General features: G+C 42.5%; 1 protein-coding gene across 1 annotated transcript in view; it reads left to right on the top strand.

The window, feature by feature from the left end:
* Positions 1-14,455, top strand: part of GDAP1L1 (ganglioside induced differentiation associated protein 1 like 1) — a 396,066-nt gene that overhangs the window by 243,053 nt on the left and 138,558 nt on the right. The window contains exon 3 of the mRNA XM_069243567.1: positions 2,676-2,849. Within this exon, the coding sequence (XP_069099668.1) occupies positions 2,676-2,849 (174 nt within the window). The remainder of the gene's footprint in view (positions 1-2,675; positions 2,850-14,455) is intronic.

Raw genomic sequence — 14,455 nt, 5'->3', positions numbered from 1 at the left:
CTGCCATGCTGCCTGGTGGCAGAAGCCTAGCGATTGGCGGCGTTTCAAAAGTGGCTGTTCTGCCACGTTCTTTATATGGTGGTCTGGACCGCCATGCCGGTGGCGGTAATTACTGGAACCGCCCGCATGGTGGCCCAAACCGCCATGTTCATAATGAGGGCCTTAATGTCATTTACTACCACTCCTATCACTTACTGCCACTTTCACTCACACATACATTGATCATAGAAAAGCACATATAAATACTCCCTTCTCACACACTGTCACCCACAAGCACTCAAACAACATACATTTAAAACAGTTTTTACTTACCTTATGCTCCAGTTCTTATTACACTAATAATATACAATTACTCACTGTTAGTGTAATAAAAAATGAGCTGAAAATAAGGAGGATGAAGCCTTTTCTGTCTTCTTGGCACTGATTTGCCAGGGGTCACAAATGCAGTGCCAGTGGTTGCGGGTAGGAGGCCTCTAAGTTACATATATGGAAATATGTAATAATAATCTAATACCATGAAACCCACTAATGATGATACTATCTTACAGTGTCAATTATTTATATATGTTATGACTCACTGTTAACTTCTGGGGTCACCAATTCAACCTCCTGGGAAATTTAGGATACCATTTTGGGAACCTTTGGGCACACTCTTTTGAGGGATGCTGCACTTATTGCAACCTCTAAAACACTTTTAGAAACATTGGTTGTGCCCTTGCTGACTCAACAGCACCACAGAAACAGAAAACCCACATTTTGCTTGAGGCTCTGTGTGGTTAATGAGCAGGCTTGTCCCGTAAAGGAAAATGCCCTTTTCCCTGTTTTTTTAATTGCTTCTCCACATCTGTCCAGAGGTTATAGAGTCACCGGGGACAATCAATGATGGAGGACAATACAGGCTACTCCAAGGAAAGCTCACCTTCTTGTGGGCCTGGTGCCCCCAATCGAACTTTTGAAGTTTTGGTAGGAAGACCCTATTTTTGTTTCAGCTGCATACGGTTCCTGCAGGGGACCACACTCCTCTTGGTTTCTCAGGCTTCGTTGGGCCTTTTTTAATGTGCAAAGTTATGTTTTGCTTCTGTTTATGCATTCTAACCACTAGGAGTGGTTTCCTCAGGCTTCTTTGCCTTTAAAGTTAGTAATTTGTTAGGGAACCTGATTTTTTACTGCTCTCCCTCCTCACATAGGACCTGTCCCCTGCCTTAGCACCTGGCACTTCTCCTAACCCCAGGGTCTTTCTCAGCAGCACCCACAGGACCTCAAGGCAGAGTGCACTCCCTCTCTGCAACACACATGTCCCATGGCCTCCTTTGGCCAGTTGCAGGAAGGTATCAGTGATCAGCTCTCCTTTTAGAAGTTATGCTCCTGTAGGATTTGTCCATAAGAGCCAAGGGACTCCACAAGGGCCTCCCTACCATGTCCTGCCTCTACTGTCCACCACAGAGTGTTGGAGGGAAGTTTCATTGGTCCTGGAGAAACAGATCCTAATCCCCGGGTGCCAACTACGTTCATCTTTGCAGTAGGGCTCTAGTGTTTTCTCTCCTACAGCAGGACATTCCTCTGCCGTCATTTCTTCAGGATAGAGTGTTCTCAAACCTCTTTCTTAGTCAGCAGCAGTGATTTTAAGTGGGGTTTGCAAGATCCAGACCTAAGTTGACATATCATCTATCCACCCTTGCCCCACATCTCCTAAGCAGCATTGTGGTATGTTCCAAGATGGTGCAATCAAGTAATCTGCTAAAAGACCTCCCCTGAGAGCCTAAGTCACACCCATAAAAGTCATAGATGCCTTGTTTTTCCCCTTCAAAACATGAAAGGAAACCCCTTCCTCTGACTGGCCTCAGAATACTAGCTACCCTCAGCAGAGTAATTATATTGATCGAACGGGGTGATTTAAAGGCAAGAAGTTAATTAGGAGCTGAATCAGAGAATAAAGATCAATCCTGAATGGCAGAATGAGGACAGATATGTGGAAAATAATGTCAGATCCGCATCCAGGATCCTGAAGTACCATAAAACTGGTGCATCAAACTAGTCTCTAGGCCAAACTATGTCAAAACTGTAGTTTGGTGCAGATTCCGCCCATAGTATGCAATACAGTGAAGCACACACACTTTTCAATGAACCCCTTCAGCTGTATATATTCACTATGAATGCAACTCATAGTGTAAGTCATGCACAGATCAAAACCACCAATCTATGAGCAATCCCCTCTGTGATAGGCTACCTGTGAGCATATACCAGCCTGAGTTAGATGTTAGTCTCACCCACTCAGCTAGCATACAAGTGCCCACGCATATGGACACATGTTCACATCCAACCAGCCCAGAGCCTCTTGCATCAGCCAGTCAGCAGCAAACCTTATCTTAAGAGCAGACACTGGCGGATAGAACACTAGGGGTTACATCTGTGAAGGGAGGTACATCTGATTAAATTTGTTTTTGTGAGTATGGCACCAATTAAACCCCTTATACAGTGATCAAAATATGAATAGGTGAGGCATTAACAAGTGATTTTACTAGTTAAGCTTTTTTGTATACAGTTGTAAATGTGTGAATGCAGGTTTAGTAGAACATTTTCTTCCAATTACATGCTTTATTGAGGCACATTTGTTTTAACTGGCAAGCATGCTTCAATATTGGACAGTTAGAACAATTCTTCTCTTTCCTTTTCAGAACTTATTCCTCAGTTGATACCAGAAGAAGGAAGCGTCATGCATCCCAGAGTGTTGCAGTACAGGGAATTGCTGGATACCCTCCCAATGGATGCTTACACTCACGGCTGCATTCTACATCCGGAGCTCACCACAGACTCTATGATTCCAAAGTACGCCACTGCTGAGATCCGCCGTAAGTGTGCTGTGCAAGCAGGCCTTGTTTCAAGATGTAGGCATAAATAGTGAGTGAGCACCATTCATCACAAGCAGCTGAGCTGAAAAGTATAAGTAGAAAATATTCAGAGTACATTTTTGAGACCTTTAAGGTTTATGATACTTGGAAATGGTCAAAATGTATGTTTGTGTTGGAATGCTATCTAGGTCAAGCATTAAACTGATAGACAGTTGTAGTACAGAATATGACATAAGTGCTCATACTCTTTTGCTCTTGTCGAGTTACATTGGCCCCAGCAGGCCATTGACATAGTGAGACAGGGGCCCAGGCCTATTTAGCATTTGGTCAAAAAGCAGTAGATTCCCAGTCTACCATATTTAGCATGCCATTGACATCAATGCACTTGTTACATGGTGTATGCAACACTTTTTGACAGTTGCCCCTTATCCACAAACTTCAGAAATGCCCGTGAAATTTATAGTGTTGTGTATCTGATCCTTGAAATTTACTGATGACTCACCAAATTTGGCTTGATTGCAGCAGTTTTGTGTTACACCAAGACTGTGTTTTGTTTTTCTGACTGAGTTTTTCAATTCTGTATTGCTATTAATGCCCGCCAGATATGTACAAGTGAAGTACTGTACCACTATGCGAGAGCAATGTAGGTTTATCTTTGTCATTTATTGTCTCATGTTAGTTTTGTCCTAAAGAACAATAGGATAGTTGTTAGAAATGGGGTCTCTGGTTGGCAGTCAGTTTGCACTCTGTCCAAGCAGGGACCCTCCCTCTAGTCAGGGTAAGGGAGTTACACTTCTAAGACTACCTCTGCTCACCCCCTTGGTACCTTGGCACGAGCAGTTAGGCTTATCTCAAAGGCAATGTGTGAAGTATTTATACTAATAACACACACAGTAATACAGTGAAAACACTACAAAATGGACACCACACCAGTTTCGAAAACAATAAGCAATATTTCTCTAAATTAAACAAGATCAAAACAACAGAAATCCAACATACAAAAGTCAAGATATGAATTTTCAAACTTAAAAGAGTCTTACTCCATAGAAAAAATTGAAATGTTGTTTTTACACAAAGTACCTGGTTTGCATCAAAAATAAAGCCACATGGGCGAGCGTGCATCGGAAGAGTCAGCGAAGTTCCTTTCTCTCCAGTGAGACCATGCATTGTTTCTTCTCCGGTCGGGTAGGCGATGCATCATTTTTCTCCACCACAAGAGAACAATATGTCGATTTCCAAACAGGGCACCTCGGATCTGCGCAGATTCACGTTGCCTTTAACGGCTAGCTACAATGCGTGCGTGTGAAATCTGTCCGCACGGTGATGGAAAACCGCGCTGCGTGGGGGTTGAGTTGTTTTCAGCTGCCACAAGAGGGTGTTGCGTCATTTCTCCAGCTGCAATGCAGGTGATGCATCGATTTCCCAGCCGCGATACAGGTGGTCTGTCAATTTCAGCTGCAAGGCATGTGGCGCGTCATTTTTACAGCTATGTTGCAGGTGGTGCATCAAAATTCCCCCCCCACAGCTCCCTGTGTGTGGATTTCCCTTGTTCTACCAGCTCCACCTTTCATGGGCTCAGGGACTGGATAGGGCACTACTTGGCAGGGCAGGAGTCTCAGCAGAGAGTCCAAGTGCTGGCAGAGGAAGTTTTTGATGGCCCTGAGACTTCAAAACAGGAGGCAAGCTCAGTCCAAGCCCTTGGAGATTCTTCACAAGCAGGAATATACCACAAAGTCCAGTCTTTGTCCCCTTTCATGGGCAGAAGTAGCAACTCGAGGATAACCCAACAAAGAACAGTCACAGACAAGGGCAGCACATCTCCTCAGCTCTTCTGATCAAATCTGAAAATCTGAGTTTTTGGGTCCACCACTTATACCCCTTCCTGCCTTTGAAGTATGCAAACTTCAAAGGAAACTCTCTGTTGTTCACAAGATCCTGCCTTGCCCAGGCCTGGCTCCAGACAGGGGGTTGAAGTCTGCATTGTGTGAGGGCAGGCACAGTCCATTCAGGTGTGAGTGACCACGCCTCCCTCCTCTCTAGCCGAGATGGTCCACCAGGATATGCCGGTTGCACCCCTGCTCCCTTTGTGTCACCGTCTAGTGGAGAATCACAAACAGCACGACTGTCAGTCTAACTCAGAAAGGGAATACACAAGCAGGCAGAGTCAAAGAATTGCTTAAGTACGAAAATGCTCACTTTTTAAAAGTGGCATTTTCAAACAGACAATTTAAAAAGCAACTTTACTAACAGATGTATTTTTAAATTGTGAGTTCAGGGACCCCCAAACTCCATATCTCTATCTGCTTTCAAAGAAAATCTGCATTTAAAAGTTATTTAAAGGCAGCCCCCCATGTTGACCTGTGATAGAGATAGGCCTTGCAACAGTGAAAACGAATTTGGCAGTATTTCTCTGTCAGGACCTGTAAAACACATCAGTATATGCCCACCTTTAACATACACTGCACCCTGCCCATGGGGCTACCTAGGGCCCACCTTAGGGGTACATTACATGTAGAAAAAGGGAAGGTCTGGGCATAGCAAGTGGGTAAACTTGCAAGGTCGAATTGGCACTTTAAAACTGCACACACAGACAAGGAATTGGCCGGTCTGAGCCATGTTTACAGGACTACTAATGTGGGTGGCACAACCAGTGCTGCAGGCCCACTAGTAGTATTTGATTTACAGGCCCTATGCACCTCTTGTGCACTTTAGTAGGGATATACTAGTAAATCAAATATGGCAATCACAGATAAACCAGTCACCAATACAATTTATACAGAGAGCATCTGCACTTTAACACTGGTTAGCAGGTGTAAAGTGTCCAGACTCCTAAAGCCAACAATAACTGGTCAGAAAAAGTAGGAGGAAGGAAGCATAAAGGTTGGGGAGGACCCCACAAAAAGGGCCAGGTCCAACAATAGTGCATAATACTACCACGAGTAAGTGGTTGCAATGAAACATCCTGCTAAATAGCTTTTAAAGAGTCCAGGATAAGTGATTTAAAACCCACATATCTCAGTTCTGCAGTTCAAATAATCCATGTAACATGCTAATGTTGCAATATATTTATATTTTTTATGTTGTCATATTTTACATTTATATTCCTTCCAAAAGGACAAATTTACAAGAGTATTACTGGATTACAAAACGTTGTGTTTCAACGTGTGTTGTATCCATTCCCTAGCATTTATATTTTATGTTATAGGAAAATTATTATTTAATTGCAATGATAGGCTGCCATTCCTGAAAATATATCCTAACATCCAGATGTTTATGCTCGCAAGTGACAGTTTGTCTACTACTGACATGTTTTTCTACAATGTGTACAAAAGGACTAGAAGGATAGTGGTGGTCACATTTCTAGTCAGTGAAAATTTCTGGTCCATACACTTAATAGATATACCTATTTTTGTTTTGTTGAGCAACCTACTGGGGACTTATAACGTCAATAAGTGATCTAAGTTTACTCCTACCGTAGATATGTTTGCTTAGAATAAATCAAGGGCCACAAAAGGAATTGTAGGTGTTATCACCATATATTGTCATGGTTACTAATGCTCCTAACAACAGATTTTCTCTATACATTACCCCATCACAAGACATTTGTGTTTGAGAAATTTTGCTTGGAGAGAGTGTTTTTTTATCCATTGGTTGATTGGAAGTGTTAGGCCATAGATTTGTGTACTTTAAGCTTGCAGTATTTTCTCCCTAAGCAGTGCAGTGGCATGAAGCACTGCGAGCTCTAGGAATAAAAAAATATGACAAAGGAGGCACAGAAAGAGGCAGTTTGCACCAAGATATGGCACAAATAGTTTGCCCTTTTGTTCATGCCTGTTTGCATTTGATAGACAGGTGTACATGATTTGTCAATGACTGTTGTTTGGAAGGTTTTGTGCATGTTTGAATAATGGAAACAAAAGTTTAAGGAAACCAAAAGAATTTTCAATTAACAGAAAATGACTGAGCTATATTTACTGAGGCTCTGATTAGGAGTTTCAAGTGTTAATGTTGACTGATGACATTTCAAGTCTTGTGCAGGAAGTTTTTCCGCTGGTAGATTTACAGTGTGTTAAAATTGTATGTGGAAAAATCGGACATGCACAACTGCAAAAGTACCACCTGGTAAGTTCACATATGAGAAAAGTTGCAAAATTCAATTAGGAGTTGCATGGTAACCAATTCCACATAAGGAATTTGCACCAAAAAATGTTTCCGCTCGACTACGAAGTATTTGTGAAAAGCACAACAGATGCGTTTGGACATTACATACTTAAATTATCTAGAGTTATTTACAATTTCCTGCACAATTTTATTTTAAAAAAAAATTTTTTTTTATTGAAATAGTCACAACAATCCAAGACATGATAATATACAAAAGTCTCAGAAAGCAATCAAAAGATATTCAAGCTAATTTTTTTATTTCAAGCAAAACTAAAGTAACTCTTCATTTCTCCCACTCCCCTTTCAATGTAACAAAGGTTATAGTTCTTAAATACTACCAACAGGGCACCTCTGTTCCCCCAAACATCCAATATCTTGCCCAAAGCATTGTCATATTACTTTTTTCTTAGCGTCTTCATAATTAAAGACCTCACCTATGAATCTGAACCTTAATCTAATCTCTGACATCAATGTTGCACCACACCAACAACCCAACTAAAGAGATAAACATAATCTAGAATCCTTATTGAAAGACATTTGTTATCATAAACAAGTAACTATTTCAACATTTTCTCGTGAAGTATATTTCACACTTTTCGGCTTGAGTTGATACTGGATCATGGACCTGGGGAGTACTGGCAAATCTTTTCCTTTGGGGACACTTTTTGGGAACAGTGATATCTGGAAGTGAATAAAGTAGGTGGAGACTGGCTGCTGCTAATGGTGGATGACGGATGCATTAGTGAGCTGGTGTAAATCTCATTGTTGCAGGGTACAGGTATCTGCCTCAAGTGAAACTAAACTTGCCCCATGACCATCTGCTACTATTGTGAAAAAATCTCAAATTGTATGGGTCATGTGCCATATTGCACGTCTGTTAGCTCTTTGTTCTGCTAAGTAACCAGCATTCTCTTTGTGCTAAATCTAAATCACAGTACCGCTGCATGCGAAGAAACATGGTTGATCAATGTTCCCTTTGATTTTGTAGTTGATCTGCAACCCCTTCTATGGCCTCCATTGACTCTCTTGAATTGTTTGGCAGATGCACTTGATCAGTCCCTTTGAGAAGATTCAGCAAGGCAATAGATCTAAAGTTTGAGCTATAGGTGTGTTGCTGCTGCTCCCATCAATTGCATATGGGACTGAGGTTGATAGTTGAGTGTCATCCTGTTCATTTGGACTACCAGTAGAAACATCATGCCATATATCAGGCATTGGTATATCATCTTCTATTTCTGTATGGGTATTTCTGCTTTTAATTGTAGAATGGTTCCTAATACAATTAGAATTGTAATGACAGTGGTAGGTATTCTATTTTCTGAAAGGCCTTAAGAAGACACAAAAGCAGTGTTTGTAACAGTAGCAGTGGTGTAACTCTGATTACAGTGACAGTGATTCCACCAAGCAGAGTGAGTGTGTCTGTTATGTCTGTGAACTGACAAGTAGCATCACTTTTTACTAATGCGATGCACTTTCATCTCCAGGGGGTGAGTGGAGGGTTCTTACTTGGTGTTTGTGCTGTGTCACTTACAAGTACAGCAAATGGGTGTATATACGTTTTTTTATAAGCAATTGTAAAACATTATATTAAAAAAAGGTACTGCATGCACACCATCCAATATCACCTAATTGTGGATTTACCTCAACAAATTATATTATTCATTGAGGGTCATATTTTGACTTCAGTGTGGTGGAATTTACTCCATCAGGGCAACAAGTTGTAGTACTTTGTCACCCTGAGGGAGTACCCTTCCTCCGAAATTAGAGATGTCCACATGGACAAGAATCAGCACCACAATGGTTTCTGTAAATGCTTTGAAAGTTTGACAGATATCTCCATCAACATGATGAAGCCGTACGTCAAACTTTTAAGGATCTTTTTGTTTTTAAAAACAAAATCTTAAAGAGGGGTTTTATTTTTTTAAATAAAAAACATCAATGACTACCTTGCCATGGGAGTTTTCTCCCATGGTGGGGTTTCATTTTATATCCTTTACTGTCTCTTTACGCCAGGTTTAACCTGACAGTGAAAGACAGTGAAGAATGGCCATGTGTTTTCCCGCTCCAAATTACTTGGACAGACACATGGCGAAATCTCCGACGGCTTTTACTTCATCGTGCCCTTTGAGGTGTATGTGTGTCCGTTGAAACAGCGTAGTCTCTGCTGTCTACATACTAAGGTTCCACCCAACTCTAAATGAGTTGGGTGGAACTTCACTTTTGTGGAGACGGTGGCGCATCGCAACAGAGTACCCTTTTCCCACAGTTTAAATCAAGCCCTTAGTTACATTTCATAAAAATAAGCTTAAAATGGCACATTTAATACATTATTTTTTTATCATAACAGGCTTTCTATATGAATATAAACTTCCTTAGTGTGTGACATAAAGTCACATTCGTCATATTAAGCACAAAGGTTGTAAACAATGTGAATTAACAACCAGCGGAGTTCCTATATTATGTTACAAACTTTAAATATGAAAAAGTGTCAAATTTGAATCACAAACATTTCTGCTAAGTGGACAGGAATCAACTAAATTCCTCTTTACCTTATGCACATGGTGAACAGTAGTATGTATAAGGGACACACATATCGGTATGAGACACTTACCATGTTCCTCAACTACACCAGCTTCTGCTCCTTCTTTTATTTACTCTTTTCTTGCTAGATTGATAATGCTCCTGATTTCCTCTTCTTATTGGCTTGGTTCAAGTTGTTGTTCTGGTACTTCTTCTCTGGCAAAACTTTCATGTCTGTGTTAAGATCCTGAGGCCCCGATTTATACTTTTTCATGCAAAACTGCACTAACGCAGCTTTGCGTGAAAAAGTATATCGCCGGCTAGCGCCATCCCAAGACATTGGCCAGGTGTCATATTTATGGTATGATGGTAGCCGGCGGTAAGGCCTGGGTAGTGTCAAGAAAAAGGATGCTAGCCTGAAGGGGGAGGCTTAGAAGGAACAGGAGGTTGTGCGACAAAGGATGACGCTAGTCTGGTAAGAGGCATAAATATGCCTTTAAGGAGACTAGTGCCATCCTTTGACGCACAACCCCCATGGACATGATTCCTGCCTTAGTAAAGACAAGCTTAGCGCCATTATTTATGGTAAAAAATGACTTTAACTCCAAAACTTGGGGGCTAAATGGGTCTAGCGCCAAAGTATAAATTTGGAGCTAGTTTTGCACGAATTTGCGTAAAAAAAATTACATAAATTCGGCGCAAAGAAAGTATAAATCTGGGCGTATATCTCTTACATGTCGCTCAAGGTCTGAAACAGAGCATTGCATTATTCAGTAATTTGCTGCCATATTCTACTTCTCACCTTGGCACTGGTTTTCTGCATTAAATGCTTGAGTAGTCTTGATTTTTCTTATCAACTTCTTCTTGAAGTACTTGCATTATTGCCTCACAACATTTTACATTTCTCGGATGCTCTGAGGCCATGGTCAATGTTTTAGAGATGTTCTTTCCTAAATGGCTGTTGTTTTCTAAGTAATGATGTGGATTGTAAATCATAAGATGGCGACCTTAGCGTAGCAGCAGAAAGTAAGCTTTGTAACAAGCATTTACAATGCAACGGGTCTCGCGTTTGCTCATGTTAGAGCTGATCGCGTTGTAAACTCCTAACCCGACTTTTCACGTATCGGGCAAAAGTGCATTTATGTACATAACCCGAAAAAGTGAAATTAACTATGTAAAGCGCTCGACTTCTGCCAAGCGAGATCGCGCTCATAAATTAGAGAAAAAGAAGTCCACGAGTCTGATGGAAAACAGCGAGCCTCGCATGTTTTCTGTACTTGGTCGCTGCGCTCGAGGAGGGCCAGCCACCGGAAAAGGCATGACGTATGCGTGCCTTCGACTAATGAAAGCAAGCAGATTTTATTAGGCAAGCCCACGAACCAATAAAAACACTGACGTGAAGTTGACAGGGCTCCGAGCCCTTTTCTAAATACTAAAGAGTCTCGCTGCGATACGCATGCGCGAGCGCATGCAACGCAGGCTCGACCCTAAAAAGGTGCTACTCTCCAATCAAGGACAACAACAGTACTTCAATGATGTAGAAGGAGCAAAGACAGCAACTCAAGATTACACAATCCCATGTTTGTATGGAAAATCCTGTCAAAAGGGATTTCCAGTGCTTGCTAGCCTTCAATACTGACCAGTTTTGTCTCATGTAAAAAAATGCAAGTGTAAAAATCGCATGAGGAAATTATGATCAGTAAATCTGATACCGGACACAGAAAAAAGTGTAATTACAGGTCCCATCCAAGATTTACCTCTCAGAAATGGTATCTCCAAGTGCAGACTTAAGGCTCATGGATACCACTCACCTCCTAATCGGGGTCATGATTGTTAAAAAGGGAGGTAAACAGTAATATTTTATATTAGATTGGACCTTAAGAGAAAGATCAAAGCTATGTGTAAACCTTCACTAAAATATTCAAGCAAACTAGCTTCCTCCTTCCTATTTACTTGTTAAGGGTGGTTTCTATAGCACAGCTTCCACACCGATGCAGGTACTTAGGACATAGTTGTATGACTAATAGTTTTCTTTACCAGTATATTTGGAGCATTCATTTATACTGTTTGCAACAAAACTGAAGCACACATATGGAGACTAACCAGTGGATTTGTTACTCTCCACATGAATTTCAGAAACATAAACATCGAGTAATGAGTAGGGAAATTATCTGGATTTAAAAATGTGAAAAGTTAGTGTTTCCACATTCATACGCATTTATAGGAGATATATAACCACAAACACTGATGTAGGCTTTAAAACTCGTCGTATTTTCTAGAAAATATTGTTTTTCAGACAAGCCGAGGTTTCCAAACTTTGTATCAAATGAGCACACATTTTGCTGTTCTGCAGCTAGCTGCTGACACTCCTTTCATATTCAGTTAATGCAATAGCACACTTTTCTGCCTGCACAGCCTGCACGGTTCTTCCCGGGAGATTCTGGTTTGAAAGGTCACGGAAAAGCATCTCGTTTCTAATCTCACTTTCCATGTTTGCAGGAACCAGGCTTGTGTAATCCAGTTTAATTAACAGGAATAGGTGTGAAATGTCATGGTGAATAGTGGCATTTTAGAAATGCACAAATATGTTTGCGGGTGATGAGCCACAGCGGTCAGTTTAGACCTAAATGTGCATAACAAGAAGAGAGTGAAAAACTGACGAAAATTGAGAAACACATTTCTATAAGTAACTATTTTACATTAATTAGCAAATTTTGCGTTGCTGGCATTTGAATGCTGTTTTCCGCTGTTATTGCGATATTGTAGCATGTTCTTAACTGGCTGTTATTGTGATATTGCAGCATATTCTTAACTGTCAGAAGTTCGATTATTATTTGGAGATGGGTAGACATCTCATTTAATATTCACAATCTGAATAGGTCAAAACACAGTTCTGAGTAATTCCTTGCTCAATCCCTGGAGCTATGGAAAAACCAGCAGAGTAGTGTGTGTTAAGTTCAAGCAATAACAGCAGCTTGACAGTAACAAACACAACAACATAAAGGGGGTGATTCTAAGCTTGGCGGGCGGCGGTAACCGCCTGCCAAGCGGAACCGCCAGAAGACCGTACCGCGGTCAAAAGACCGCAGCGGTCATTCTGGGTTTCCCACTGGGCTGGCGTGCGACCGCCGAAAGTCCGCCCGCCAGCCCAGCGGGAAACACCCTTCCCACGAGGACGCCGGCTCAGAATGGAGCCGGCGGAGTGGGAAGGTGCGACGGGTGCAGTTGCACCCGTCGCAAATTTCAGTGTCTGCAAAGCAGACACTGAAATTCTTTGTGGGGCCCTCTTACGGGGGCCCCTGCAGTGCCCATGCCATTGGCATGGGCACTGCAGGGGCCCCCAGGGGCCCCGAGGCACCCCCTACCACCATCCTGTTCCTGGCGGGAGACCCGCCAGGAACAGGATGGCGGTAGGGGGTGTCAGAATCCCCATGGCGGCGGAGCGTGCTCCGCCGCCATGGAGGATTCTCAAGGGCAGCGGGAAGTCGGCGGTACACCGCCGACTTTCCGTTTCTGGCCGCGGCTGAACCGCCGCGGTCAGAATGCCCAGCGGTGCACCGCCAGCCTGTTGGCGGTGCTACCGCCGACCTCCGCCATGGCGGTAATTACCGCCAGGGTCAGAATGACCCCCAAAATCCCTAAACACATTTAGACGAATAGAGTACAATGTAGTGAGCAAATAGACACCAATAACATTAAAACGGTGATGTGGAACTGGAGATTCATTTTTTAGAGGTTTAAGAAAAAACGGACATAGAAAAGGTGCTTGTGAAAACAACAGTTCAAGGATGACCTAGGAGCGATTTCAGGCACACTGCAATGTACCAGACATTGGACTCACAAAGCGGGGTATTCAGGTCAAAGATTTTAGCTGCAAACTTGGTTTCCAGCTGTTTGGAAAATTCCTCCGAGCAGGCTTCTGGGCCCCAGGTCTCACTCTATAGCCAGATCTCCTGCAGTGACCAGTTCTCTGTGGTCAGCTGGTCATACTTGGAATCAAAACACCTTCAGCTTTTTCTGTCCCTGAAGTGGTGAACAGGTAGCCAACCATATGATCCTTGAAGATCAGTTACAGTCCGTGGGTGACAGCAGGAGTCAGGAGTCCTTGAGCAACTCATTTTCGTACAGCAGGATTCAGTAGTCATCTTTATTTTTAGCAGGGCTTTTCCAGATGAAATCATACCAGGTTCAGGATGAGATATTGGTTGAGGTGTTAAATTTATCCTGTGCACTACCCAGTGATTAGAGAAATTCTGCTATCCAAAATTAACTGTTTTCCTGCCGCATCCCACCTCCTTTCGCTGCACTTCATTTTTGTCTTACTGTAAAGCTACTCAGAATACTGTGCTTTGCATAGGCAGAACCCTTCCTTTAGCCACCAGACAGGCTTATATTTATCTCCTTTTCAACTCCCCTTATTAAGATGTCTTCTCCGCCCATCTGACAGGATCCAAAAATGTACCTAGAGCCAGGCTATCGAGAAGGGTCCTAGGAAGAAATAGGAGAAGCCCTCTGTGGAATCTCCAAATTAAAAGATGTAGCACTAACGCTGTCTTTTGTACTGCCAACCTTTCCAGTCCTGTCTGTAATTAAAAACCAAATTGCCCTTCCCAAGGTCAGAAGCAGGCCACTGTCTTCTGATCTAGGGTTTGTTAACTTTCCACACCAAGGTTGTGCGGTTGGGTGTCTTGGAAGTGGCCAAGTAGCACCCAATGGCTAGTGTGTGGGGAGTTCTCCTCTTCTCCTGTCAGGACGCAGCCTGGCAGATACCTCCTGGAGGTTCCTGGAAAGTGTGTGACAGCTGAGCGCGCTCCATTAAGGATGTGCTTGTTACTCCAACTGAGTCTGTGCACCACAGTTGTCAGGAGAGGTGCACGGGGCAAGTCTTTGATGTCCCTGGGACCTAACAAGAACAGGGGACAATC

This window comes from Pleurodeles waltl, chromosome 7 (genome assembly GCF_031143425.1).
Source record: "Pleurodeles waltl isolate 20211129_DDA chromosome 7, aPleWal1.hap1.20221129, whole genome shotgun sequence".
Taxonomy (NCBI): Eukaryota; Metazoa; Chordata; class Amphibia; order Caudata; family Salamandridae; genus Pleurodeles; species Pleurodeles waltl.
The sequence above is the reverse complement of the archived record's forward strand: the minus strand, read 5'-3'. Positions and strand labels throughout refer to the sequence as shown.